The sequence below is a fragment of the Ctenopharyngodon idella genome, chromosome 21 (genome assembly GCF_019924925.1).
Source record: "Ctenopharyngodon idella isolate HZGC_01 chromosome 21, HZGC01, whole genome shotgun sequence".
NCBI classification, from domain to species: Eukaryota; Metazoa; Chordata; class Actinopteri; order Cypriniformes; family Xenocyprididae; genus Ctenopharyngodon; species Ctenopharyngodon idella.
This window is the reverse complement of record NC_067240.1, coordinates 7,740,965-7,755,205: the sequence shown is the minus strand read 5'-3', so window position 1 is coordinate 7,755,205 and position 14,241 is coordinate 7,740,965. Positions and strand designations below refer to the sequence as shown.

The following is a 14,241-nucleotide window of genomic DNA, read 5'->3' as shown; positions in this document are numbered from 1 at the left end:
TATATGAAGTCTTTGCCCCTCCCCGTTACCCACGCATGACAGGAAGCACACACTGACAGCAGTATCACGAGTTATTTTCAAATGTTACATCAGTTCCAATTACAGATAAGACAATCCTGCAATATATCATATATATGAACTGATATATATGTTCTTACAGTAAAACTAATAATTCACTTGTAATTTAACCTCACGCATGTGTATGCGTTTACACAAACTGTGATTTTACACACATGTAATTTGACACACATGATTTTTCACAGTTGTACTGATACAAAGTCTCAGCTTTAAATAAAACCATATAGTTATATAGTTTTACGTGATTTCTGTAGCTACTATTAATAAACTTGAACAATCAAATAATTCAATAAATAAGTAATTCTTTGCACTCTGTACTCTCATACGCTATCATCTGTATATACCAAAGGTTTGTGCTTGTTATAAAGATAGTTTATCCCTTACTGATTTGTATTGAGGAATGTAGGAACTAGAGGGAAGAGATAAACAGCTAATAGCTGACCAATGTACAACCCAATAGTGTAGGTCTATGTGAATATATATATATATATATATATATATATATATATATATTCAGTCAAACCAAAATTTATTCAGACACCTTGAACATTTCATTCATTAATTCAGTTTATTCACTATAGTTTAAAAAAAAATGGTAATAAAATATGACAAGATCTCAGAGTTAAACTGTGTCAGAAAAAAATAATCTTAATTATGTCAGATAACACTTAAGCAAAACATGGTCAGGTCAAAGTGTCTGAATAATTTTTGGTTCCAAATTTGTATCAATTTTACTAGTATTCCACTGTATGAAGAATTTTTGGGTATAATATGTCACAGTTTACTTTATTTTGCTATCCTCACTTACATAAATAAACTATAGTGTCCTGCACCCACTAGTAGACATATATCAAAAATATCAAAAATGTCTGAATAATTTTTGGTTTGACTATATATATATATATATATATATATATATACACACACACACACACACTATATATATATATATATATATATATATATATATATACAGGTGCTGGTCATATAATTAGAATATCAACAAAAAGTTGATTTATTTCACTAATTCCATTTAAAAAGTGAAACTTGTATATTATATTCATTCATTACACACAGACTGATACATTTCAAATGTTTATTTATTTTAATTTGGATGATTATAACTGACAACTAAGGAAAATCCCAAATTCAGTATCTCGGAAAATTAGAATATTGTGAAAAGGTTCAATATTGAAGACACCTGGTGCCACACTCTAATCAGCTAATTAACTCAAAACACCTGTAAAGGCCTTTAAATGGTCTCTCAGTCTAGTTCTGTAGGCTACACAATCATGGGTAAGACTGCTGACTTGACAGTTGTCCAAAAGATGACCATTGACACCTTGCACAAGGAGGGCAAGACACAAAAGGTCATTGCAAAAGAGGCTGGCTGTTCACAGAGCTCTGTGTCCAAGCACATTAATAGAGAGGCGAAGGGAAGGAAAAGATGTGGTAAAAAAAAGTGTACAAGCAATAGGGATAACCACACCCTGGAGAGGATTGTGAAACAAAACCCAATGAAAAAATGTGGGGGAGATTCACAAAGAGTGGACTGCAGCTGGAGTCAGTGCTTCAAGAACCACTACGCACAGACGTATGCAAGACATGGGTTTCAGCTGTCGCATTCCTTGTGTCAAGCCACTCTTGAACAACAGACAGCGTTAGAAGCGTCTCGCCTGGGCTAAAGACAAAAAGGAATGGACTGCTGCTGAGTGGTCCAAAGTTATGTTCTCTGATGAAAGTAAATTTTGCATTTCCTTTGGAAATCAGGGTCCCAGAGTCTGAAGGAAGAGAAGAGAGGCACACAATGCATGTTGCTTGAGGTCCAGTGTAAAGTTTCCACAGTCAGTGATGGTTTGGGGTGCCATGTCATCTGCTGGTGTTGGTCCACTGTGTTTTCTGAGGTCCAAGGTCAACGCAGCCATATACCAGGAAGTTTTAGAGCACTTCATGCTTCCTGCTGCTGACCAACTTTATGGAGATGCAGATTTCATTTTCCAACAGGACTTGGCACCTGCACACAGTGCCAAAGCTACCAGTACCTGGTTTAAGGACCATGGTATCCCTGTTCTTAATTGGCCAGCAAACTCGCCTGACCTTAACCCCATTGTAAATAGGAAGATGCGATATGCCAGACCCAACAATGCAGAAGAGCGGAAGGCCACTATCAGAGCAACTTGGGCTCTTATAACACCTGAGCAGTGCCACAGACTGATCGACTCCATGCCACGCCGCATTGCTGCAGTAATTCAGGCAAAAGGAGCCCCAACTAAGTATTGAGTGCTGTACATGCTCATACATTTCATGTTCATACTTTTCAGTTGGCCAAGATTTCTAAAAATCCTTTCTTTGTATTAGTCTTAAGTAATATTCTAATTTTCTGAGATACTGAATTTGGAATTTGGGATTTTTGTCAGTTATAATCATCAAAATTAAAAGAAATAAACATTTGAAATATATCAGTCTGTGTGTAATGAATGAATATAATATACAAGTTTCACTTTTTGAATGGAATTAGTGAAATAAATCAACTTTTTGATGATATTCTAATTATATGACCAGCACCTGTATATATATATATACACTATATAAATTCTTATGCTGACCTACAAGGCCTTACATGGTATGGCTCCGCATTACTTGTCACAACTTTTAACTATCTACACTCCGAGACGTGATCTCCGTTCCTCCGATTCTGGTCTTTTAAACTTTGGAATTCTCTTCCCATTGAGATTACACAGGTCAAATCTTTTAGTGCTTTTAAGTCTGTTCTTAAAACCCACTTTTTAGGATAGCATTTATGTGATTTCATTGTTTTAGGTGTGTGCATATGTACAGATATGTATACAGGTGCTGGTCATATAATTAGAATATCACCAAAAAGTTGATTTATTTCACTAATTCCATTCAAAAAGTGAAACTTGTATATTATATTCATTCATTACACACAGACTGATATATTTCAAATGTTTATTTCTTTTAATTTTGATGATTATAACTGACAACTAAGGAAAATCCCAAATTCAGTATCTCAGAAAATTAGAATATTACTTAAGACCAATACAAAGAAAGGATTTTGGCCAACTGAAAAGTATGAACATGAAAAATATGAGCATGTACAGCACTCAATACTTAGTTGGGGCTCCTTTTGCCTGAATTACTGCAGCAATGCGGCGTGGCATGGAGTCGATCGGTCTGTGGCACTGCTCAGGTGTTATAAAAGCCCAGGTTGCTCTAATAGTGGCCTTCAGCTCTTCTGCATTGTTGGGTCTGGCATATCGCATCTTCCTCTTCACAATACCCCATAGATTTTCTATGGGGTTAAGGTCAGGCGAGTTTTCTGGCCAATTAAGAACAGGGATACCATGGTCCTTAAACCAGGTACTGGTAGCTTTGGCACTGTGTGCAAGTGCCAAGTCCTGTTGGAAAATGAAATCTGCATCTCCATAAAGTTGGTCAGCAGCAGGAAGCATGAAGTGCTCTAAAACTTCCTGGTATACGGCTGCGTTGACCTTGGACCTCAGAAAACACAGTGGACTAACACCAGCAGATGACATGGCACCCCAAACCATCACTGACTGTGGAAACTTTACACTGGACCTCAAGCAACATGGATTGTGTGCCTCTCCTCTCTTCCTCCAGACTCTGGGACCCTGATTTCCAAAGGAAATGCAAAATTTACTTTCATCAGAGAACATAACTTTGGACCACTCAGCAGCAGTCCAGTCCTTTTTGTCTTTAGCCCAGGTGAGACGCTTCTGACGCTGTCTGTTGTTCAAGAGTGGCTTGACACAAGGAATGCGACAGCTGAAACCCATGTCTTGCATACGTCTGTGCGTAGTGGTTCTTGAAGCACTGACTCCAGCTGCAGTCCACTCTTTGTAAATCTCCCCCACATTTTTTCATTGGGTTTTGTTTCACAATCCTCTCCAGGGTGCGGTTATCCCTATTGCTTGTACACTTTTTTTCTACCACATCTTTTCCTTCCCTTCGCCTCTCTATTAATGTGCTTGGACACAGAGCTCTGTGAACAGCCAGCCTCTTTTGCAATGACCTTTTGTGTCTTGCCCTCCTTGTGCAAGGTGTCAATGGTCATCTTTTGGACAACTGTCAAGTCAGCAGTCTTCCCCATGGTTGTGTAGCCTACAGAACTAGACTGAGAGACCATTTAAAGGCCTTTGCAGGTGTTTTGAGTTAATTAGCTGATTAGAGTGTGGCACCAGGTGTCTTCAATATTGAACCTTTTCACAATATTCTAATTTTCTGAGATACTGAATTTGGGATTTTCCTTAGTTGTCAGTTATAATCATTAAAATTAAAAGAAATAAACATTTGAAATATATCAGTCTGTGTGTAATGAATGACTATAATATACAAGTTTCACTTTTTGAATGGAATTAGTGAAATAAATCAACTTTTTGATGATATTCTAATTATATGACCAGCACCTGTATGTTCTTTATTTCATTTTTTATTTCTATGCTTGTAAAGCGCTTTGAGATGTTACCTTTAAAGGCACTATATAAAATAAAGTTCATTATATATACAGGTGCTGGTCATATAATTAGAATATCGTAAAAAAGTTCATTTTTTTATTGTAAATTATTTTAAAAAATGAAACTTTCATATATTCTAGATTCCCTACATGTAAAGTAAAACATTTCAAAAGGTTTTTTTTTTTTAATTTGTTGATTAGAGCGTACAGCTAATGAAAGTCCAAAATCCAGTATCTCAAAATATTAGAATATTTACATTTGAGTTTCATTAAATGACCATCCCTACAGTATAAATTCCGGGTATCTTTTGTTCTTTGAAACCACACTAATGGGGAAGACTGCTGAACTGACAATGGTCCAGGAGACAATCATTGACACCCTCCACAAAGAGAGTAAGTCACAGAAGGTCATTACTAAATGGGGTGGCTGTTTACAGAGTGATGTATCAAAGCATATTAAATGCAAAGTTGACTGGAAGGAAGAAATTGGGTAGGCAAAGGTGCACAAGCAACAGGGATGACCGCAAGCTTGAGAATACTGTCAAGTAAAGCCGATTCAAACACTTGGGAGAGCTTCACAATGAGTAGAATGAAGCCGGAGTCAGCGCATCAAGAGTCACCACACTCAGACATCTTCAGGAAAAGGACTACCAAGCCACTTCTGAACCAGAGACAACGTCAGAAGCATCTTACCTGGGCTAAGGAGAAAAAGAACTGGACAGTGAACAGTGGCCGAAAGTCCTCTTTTCAGATAAAAGAAAATTTTGCATTTCATGTTGAAATCATGGTCCCAGAGTATGAAGGAAGACTGGAGAGGCACAGAATCCAAGCTGCTTGAAGTCTAGTGTGAAGTTTCTGAAGTCAATAATGATTTGGGGGGGCCGTGACGTCTGCTGGTGTTGGTCCATTGTGTTTTATCAAGTGCAAAGTCAATGCAGCCATCTTCCAGGAGATTTTGGAGCATTTTATGCTTCCATCTGCTGACAAGCTTTATGGAGATGCTGATTTCCTTTTCCAGCAGGACTTTAGCACCTGCCCACAGTGCAAAAACCACTTCCAAGTGGTTTGCTGACCATGATATTACTGTGCTTTATTGGCCAGCCAATATGCCTGACCTGAATCTATGGGATATTTTCAAGAGAAAGATGAGAAACAGTCGATCCAACAATATACAGATGATCTGAAGGCTCAATAGTGCCTCAGCAGTGCCACAGGCTGATCACTTCCATGCCACACTTCACTGATGCAGTAATTTGTGCTAGGAGCAAGTCATTTGCTGTAATATGTCCTGCCGATCAAGTATTGAGTGCACAAAAGAACATACTTTAAAGAACTTGAACTTTTCTGTTTTGCAAATCCATTTTTTGATTGATCTTAGGAAATATTCTAATATTTTGAAATACTGGATTTTGGACTTTCATGAGCTGTACGCTCTAATCATCAAAATTTAAAAAAAAAAACTTTTGAAATGTTTTACTTTACATGTAGGGAATCTAGAATATATGAAAGTTTCATTTTTAAAAATAATTTATAATAAAAAAATGAACTTTTTGATGATATTCTAATTATATGACCAGCACCTGTATATATATATATATATGTATATATATATATATATATATATACAGTAGTTATATAATAGTTTTTATTTATATTTGAATTAGCTTTTATTGTTATATTTTCATTTTTTTTTTTCATATTTTCATCTTGTCATTTTTATTCATCTTTGTTTTTCCAACAATTTCTAAATATTTTTAAAAATTTAATTTCAGTTTTAGTTTTATTTCAATTATACTTCAACTTTAACTTATTTTAGGTACACTACCAGTCAAAAGTTTGGAAACATTACTATTTTTTTTGTTTTTGAACGAAGTCTCTTATGCTCATTAAGGCTGCATTTATTTCATAATAAATACAGAAAAAAACAATAATATTGTGAAATATTATTACAATTTAAAATTATGGTTTTCTATTTTAATATGCTTTAGAAAAATTTATTTTTGTGATGCAAAGCTGAATTGTCAGCATCATTACTCCAGTCTTCAGTGTCACATGATCCTTCAGAAATCATTGTAATACACCATTGGTGCTCGGGCCCTAACTATACACACTCACACAGACACTACAAAGTAACCAGTTTGATCTAACACCGCCCATATGGTTCATTATAGTAATTATACGTTTTTTGGCCAATCACAGACTTGCGAAATGTAACCAAATACTGTATATATAATTGTTTTGTGCACCATACTTACAGTTATACATTGGAAAATAATGATACATGATAATAATGATACATGATTTGCTGAGTAATATGACTTAAGAACTACAAACAGTGAAAGGGACCTACAAGTAATTTCCTCAGCAAAGATAAGGGCTGATAAGTTGATAACAGGCTACTGACCTTTGCATATGTGGGGTAGATGAAAAGCTGCTGTAACGTTTTTTAAAAAGCTGAATGAAAGTGTAAGAGAGCCATTGGAATGCAAAGGACTGTATTTATAGAGGTATTTATTTTATTTTTATGTATCAGTGAGATCATGCGCACAGGGTCTGTGGGTGTGGATGGATAGATCGGAAGGAACTCTGAAAGGAAACTGAAAGGGTTTACATTGTGCGAAGGGAGAAAATGTTTCCTCAGCTTCCTGTTCATCAGTACTGAGTTTTGGTCGGCCTTGACCTGTATATTATTCATGAAGTGTTCATGAAGTAAAACCTGCACACATACAATATTCCAAGGGTTGTCCTGTATGAGCAAGTTTTATCTGATGTTTCTGTTTGTCAAAGGAATGCTGAAGACAGGATAAAAGGAAATCTGGAGTACAACAAATCTCCTCAGCCAACTTGACCTTTCAACTGCATGCAGGCAGCTCAGATTGTTTCTTCACGTTACATCCTTACGCCAGTACAAGTGTTTGTCTTTATAATTGAGTCACTGAATCGTTAATTCATTCCAAATGCTGATTCATTTAGGAACCAAACAAGTTGTGAATGAATTATTGCGCCATCCATTCAACCGATTTGTTCAAAACAGTGAATCATTCAGGAACAAAACAAAACACAAAGTAACTGGCAACATTGAAAGTCATTCAATTTTAACTTCTTGACTTTATACTGTTGTATAAAAATCATATTACCAAATCGTGCTGCCTTTTTGTTACTCAAATAATTATTATAAAAATGGCTAGAACTTTCATTTCTATATTCTAACATGACGTTTTCGACTTAGTAGCCTAATCATAGTAAAATTTAACTAGCAAAGGCAGATCCTGGTTTTTGATGCAAGAAAGTAGTTCCACACACAAAAGGGCATTTTCCCATAGCCTATACTTGACGTGAATTATTGTTTAAAAAAAAAACAAAAATCAATTTCTTGCTTGTGTTATTGATTTAGTATATAATTAATTACAAAGGATTTATGAATTCCAAAAAATAGGCTACTATTTTAGTTCATGCTATTTTAATCACCGATATGTTTACATAAGTACACAATAATTAATATATATAATATAATATAATATAATATATATTAATATATAATAAATATTTCATTCATAATAATAAAATATATTAAAATTTGATAAAATTGTTAAAATTAAAAAAAAAAAAAAATCCGATACATAAATCAATATATTTTATTTATGAAATGTGTATTTACTCTGACGTGTTTGCAACACTTATTGAATAGTCCGTATGGATTTGCTTCTCAGGTGTGAATATATTTGTCTCATGTTCCAAAGCGAAATTTATCTGTTTGTCTGTCTGTCTTTTACTGTAATTGGAGCTGCTTCAACTCATAACTGTAGGCTTATATCTGCAGGTTTATGATCAAATGAGTTCCGAAGTTAAGACCGAGAGTCGAATTCCTTTAATGCATTTATAGTCTTTGCCCTGTGCACGCGCACAGTGCGCAGTCGTGCCAGGGTCACTCGGACTAAGCTAGACATTTGGTCTCTTTTAAGTAAACCGAGGATTTCAACGGAGGCACACGGACTTATTAAATGACCTGGGAGTGGAGTGACATACATTCCCATCCGTTATGGATGGTTTCAACGGCGATCTTGGCTATAATTGTGCGCGCGCAGCGGAGAGTGCCCTGGAACCCACGCGCTTGTCCTGTGGAGTTAAAAGGAAAAACTGCGATTATTACTGGCGCCAACACCGGTGAGAATCTCAATTTTACTATTTAAAATATTAATAAATTATGTTTTTAATGAATGGTGGTGAACATACAAATGCTTAAACGGGAAGAATTGCGGAAAGGGAAGAATTGCGGGAAATAACTTTACGCAGAAGACAAATTACACATCGTATCGACGATGAAGCAATAAATAATGTCAGAGAAAAAAATACAAGGAAGTTTAAGACATGTTTTATCATTAGAAAGTCTAAAATAGTTTTCATTTTTTCGCAGAGTCGTGGCTACACTAGCAGACAGGCTCGTGTATGTGTTATCAGATGTTTCGCATGTGTGTGGTATGTGTCTGTAGTGGCTGGTTTAGTTCATGGTGGAGCTTAACTGAAGTTTGATATGATGATGATAAAAGTAAAGATATGTATTTTTATAACCAAAACACTGCTGGAACGTGCTGTTCTCTTGCATAAAGTCTTAAATAATGCTATTATTATCCACTGCAAATAATGGTTCTTTATTGGCAATGATGGTTTCATGAAGAACCTTCACCACATCCATGGAACCTTCCCATTCCACAAAAGGCTCTTTATAGTGGAAAACGGTTTGTTAGATTATTAAAATGTTCTTCGCAATAAGAAAAACTTACTTTTAAGAATGTTTCACTAAAAGGTTCTTTGGGGAACCAAAAATGGTTCTTCTATTGGCCAATTCATACTGCACAGACAAATGCGAACAAACACGTTTGTTGGGTTTTGTTGGACCAGTGTGTTATCCCTGTCTGCATCTGTTGGCGTTGGTCAGGGTTTCTTTTCACCTGAGTGAACATGTTCAGTCAGCTTTGAACATGATAGTTATTTTTCATAAAATTCTAAATCCAACGGCCAACTTGTTTGTTGTCGTTTGTGCAGTGTGAATTGGCCTTATATGGCATCACTACAAAACTCCCTTTTGGAACCTTTATTTTTAGGAGTGCATTCCTGGGTCATTCATCTCTTGAGTGTACTGCTGGGTCATTCATCTCTTGAGTGTACTGCTAGGTCATTCATCTCTTGTTTATACTTTTCAGGGATTGGGAAGTTCATTGCCCTGGACTTTGCTCGTCGTGGGGCGCGGGTGATCCTGGCTTGCCGGAGCGAGGCTCGTGGGACTGCAGCGCTGCAAGAAATCAGAGACAGCAGTGGGAACCAGAACGTGCATCTGCGTCTGCTTGACACCTCGTCGCTCGAGTCTGTCCGGAAGTTTGCGGCACGGATCTTGGAGGAAGAGAAGGAATTACACATCCTGGTCAATAATGCTGGGGCCTCAGGTGGAACGGCCGTCTCTCTCTCTCTTTCTCTCATATACTGTATGTCCATATTGTATATGTCCATGCAAACAGTAGTCTGTTCATTCCTACAGGCCTACCCAGTAAGATCACCGCTGATGGGTTGGAAATCACATTTGCAACCAACCACATTGGGCCGTTCCTGCTCACCAGTTTGCTTTTAGGTCAAACATTCCCATTGCTTATGCTTTTATTCCAATCTCAGAAAGACAATCTGCAAGTAACACTCATAAATAATGCCTTTTTTCTTTTTATTGTCACACAGACCTTTTGAAGAAATCAGCCCCAGCTCGCATTGTAAATGTTTCTTCTATGAATCACTGGAAAGGCAAAGTGGACTTCTCCCATTTCCGTGGGGACAATCTTAGCAATGTGATGGATGCTGCATATAACCACACCAAGCTGCACAATGTCATCTGGACCAATGAGTTGGCACGCAGACTTCAGGGCACAGGTACATGTCCAAAACGCATCTCACTACACTGACTGTCTGCTGTGTGGCATTAGAAAATGAGCAGAGAGTCGTAATTAGATTTTGACTATTGGGGTTCAGGTGTGTAGCTTGAATCCCAAGAATCAGCATTCTCCCCTAAAACTGATCGGGCAGACCAAACCGTAAGTCGAGAGCCTTGAAACTTTAAGGGCTGGTAGTACTCACACCATCTACAATGTCACCAAAGCTCACCCTGATTGGCCTGATGGAATGAACAAACTTATATCGTTGGAACCTTGGCTCAAGACGGACAAAACAAATTTGATTGTCGCTCTGGCAAAATTTCGGATATTTTGATTTTTTTGAAAAACCTACTTTTGTGAACTAGTCCTAGGTTTTAGGCTTGATTGGAGCCAAACCAGTGCAATACAATTCTCTGGACTTTCTAGATCAATAATTATCAAAAAAGTCGAACTTTACCCTTTGGATAGCTATACCAAGGTCATTTAGAAAATGGGAGTGGCAAAACACACTCAAAAGCCTATAAATCATAAACAAAAACTCAGAACTTCAAATAGTTGTGCACATGTGACACAATATTCTAAACATGAATGCAAACTTTTATGTTAAAAAGCTTTAAAAACCATGTATTTCCTTATTAAGTTACCTGTATTGGCTGTAAATTCCATCTATGATCTAAGCGGTAACATGCTTGCTAAAAAAAACAAAATAGCTTTTTATGCATATGCTTAAAGACCTTAAAGCGCTTGAACCCAGATAATTGCTGCTCACAGCTATATTTGGATTTGGCATTGCTTGATGATTCAGTACTCTATAATGTGCATAATGCAATATAATAAATGTATTAATTATTTTTGTCAAAATTTAAAAGTCTTTACTGTAACACTTATGATCAATTTAATGTGTCCTAGCTTAAAAAAAAAAGCATTAATTTTCCTCAAAAAGTCTTCCTGATTCAAAATGATGCAACAGCTGGCCATCTCACATGTTTTCACTTTCTTCACAAACAAAAGGATCTTGTATTGTTTTGTGTATGTTTCAGGAGTAACAGCAAACTCTCTGCATCCAGGTGTAGTTATGACAGATGTAATGAGAAACTATAACTTCATTATCCGATTCCTCTTCAACTTGGTCGGCTTTTTCTTCTTCAAAGTGAGTTATGTATCAATCCATTGACTCTTAACAACACACATCTCCTGGCTGCTTCCTGCCAATTTCTCTAGAACCACTAGTGCACTAGTTTCCAAAACAGATGGATGACATGTGTTAGGGCTTTTTGTTCTTACTGCAGTTCTGCCACAGTCCTAAACATTCTATTTAATAACCTCTAAACTTCAGCTGTGTGTGGGAGCTACTCTACATCTTTATGCATACAGTACATAGCATAGCATTTATAGCATACAGTACATATATAGCAATTTGGTTAGTTTAAAGTGTCCCTATTATGCTGTGCTAAATGTTCCTAATTTAGTTTTGAAGGTCTCTTACAACAGGTTTTCAAATGCATCAAAGGTCAAAAAAAAAAAAAATTCTCATAATATACAGTGCACATCACCTCACTTATCAAAGAGCCTGAAAATGGTTCGTTGGAAGATTCATTCTCTCTAAACCCCTCCTTTCCGAGAGCCTACTCTGCTCTGATTGGTCAGACAGCCCAGTCTGTTGTGATTGGTCTATCACTTACAGAGTGTGTCTGAAACAAAACGTTCATTACCATATTTGAATTTCAGCTCTCTCAGCACTTGATTCGCAGTGATATGAACAGTAAGTCGATTTTACCATATCAATTCGAGCCCGAGTTCTCATACTCTGGAAGCTCATGCAAAGTGGATTTGCTTTCACAGCCCAGAAAACAGTGTCTTCTCGACATGTCGACAACACAAATCAAACTCTTCAAGTCTCAGCTACAACTACAGTGTTTAAGGGCGGCTCACAGTAGAAGCTGTTCGTGGGCAGTCAATGAAGACCATATGCTGGCATTATGTAAATTTGTCATAAAAAAGTAAGACTGGAATTACTGATTACTCAGGCAATTCAGAATCGGTTCTTTCTTTTGGCAGACAATAACTTTTATTTATCGAGCACTATGATCTTTGAAACTATGCAGACCTTTTACATTCACAAACAGCTACTGTATATTACATGCTGCATGAAAGGTAAAATCTGAAAAGCAACTAGTGCACTTTAACATTGATTGTTACAAAAGAAAGGGAAAGAGAGAACAATAGTTACTATAGTGATGTTTCAACAGTAAGGGACTGAGAAGAGAGTTACTATAGTGATGCTTCAGCAGTCAGGGACTTACTAGAAATTGCTAGAAGACAGAAATTGCCTAGTTTCCTGGAAGGAGTGAAATAAAAAGCTGTACATGGTAACTGGAATTTTTTTGTGTGTGTGCAATTCTTACTGGGGAGGACACAAACAAACCCCACAGCTGCACTACAATTTAACAACAGCAAATGAGATTTGTCAAGTGACACTTGTTTTATACAACATGCATTGAATATTTAACAAAAAATTGTTTAATATCCATTGACTTTGTGTGTTTTTAATCACAGACTCCTGAAGAGGGGGCTTTCAGCCCAATTTACTGTGCCATTTCAGAGGAAACAGAGGGAATCACTGGAAAATACTTCGACAGTGACTGTTCCCTGGTCCTTGCAGCACCTCCTGCCAGAGATCCTGCTCTTGGAGTGAAGGAATATGAGTTCTGTGAGAGACTGACTGCTAAACCATAAAGAGATAATCCACCTAAGAAGAAAACTCCGTCATCATTAATTCATATGCATATGCAATGTGAATTGTCACTTTTCACATCTAAATGACACATCTAAATGTTTCAACATATGTTCTCTATTTCCTCTGAGTTTTGCAATAAAAGCCTAAAGCCTCTTTTAAAAAAATGCTCAAATCTGTATCCTATAATTTCCAACCAACATGCTGACCTCTACTCAAACTGACACTGAAACCAGTGTGAACATTCAACTCACACAAACACATATATGCGCTAAATGACTAAAACATGTCATCCCTTCAAAAGTTTGTGGTTGGTAAGATTTTGTAAGAAATGAATCATTTTATTAAGCAAGGATGCATTCAACTGATCGAAAGTGACAGTCAAGGCTTTTACATTGTTACAAAAAATGTCTATTTCAAATAAATGCTGTTCTTTAAAAATATTAAACAGCATATTTATAAGAAATATTTCTTGAGTAGCAAATCAGCATATTAGAATGATTTCTAAAATATCATGTGACACTGAAGACTGGAGTAATGATGCTGACAATTCAGCTTTGATCTCACAGGAATAAATGACTTTTTAAAATATATTCAAATAGAAAACAAATATTTTTAATTATAATAATAATTCACAATCTTGCTGTATTCAAATAAATTCAGCCTTGTGAGCATTAGAGACTTTCAAAAACATTACAACTTTTGAACAGTAGTGTAAATAGCAAAGGCATTTGTGCAATAAAATGTGAAGCTGAGATGATTTTACCATAACCATTTGGCATATTAAATGACAATATTTATTAATATAGTAATAGTAAAAATTAACAAAATTACAGGAAACAAGGCATTTAAGTTTAGAGTCAAATTAAAACAGATGCAAACAGCAATTCAACATATTGTTTAACAGTTTAAAAATTCACCTATATATGACAAGAAACTGAATTTGCATGCAATTTCATTTTATTGTGATTCATTTACATTCATAGACAAAATATTTGTGCTTGCAATTGTGGCGAATC

At 36.2% G+C, this 14,241-nt stretch overlaps 1 protein-coding gene across 1 annotated transcript; it reads left to right on the top strand.

Annotated features, from left to right (window-relative positions):
- Positions 1-8,442: 8,442 nt before the first annotated feature.
- On the top strand, positions 8,443-13,670 carry LOC127503574 (retinol dehydrogenase 12-like). Its single transcript, XM_051877550.1, has 6 exons — positions 8,443-8,737; positions 9,775-10,014; positions 10,107-10,196; positions 10,298-10,486; positions 11,529-11,638; positions 13,045-13,670. Exons 1-6 carry the CDS (start codon positions 8,575-8,577, stop codon positions 13,222-13,224), a joined length of 972 nt encoding a protein of 323 aa, XP_051733510.1. The 5' UTR covers positions 8,443-8,574; the 3' UTR covers positions 13,225-13,670.
- Positions 13,671-14,241: the final 571 nt, after the last annotated feature.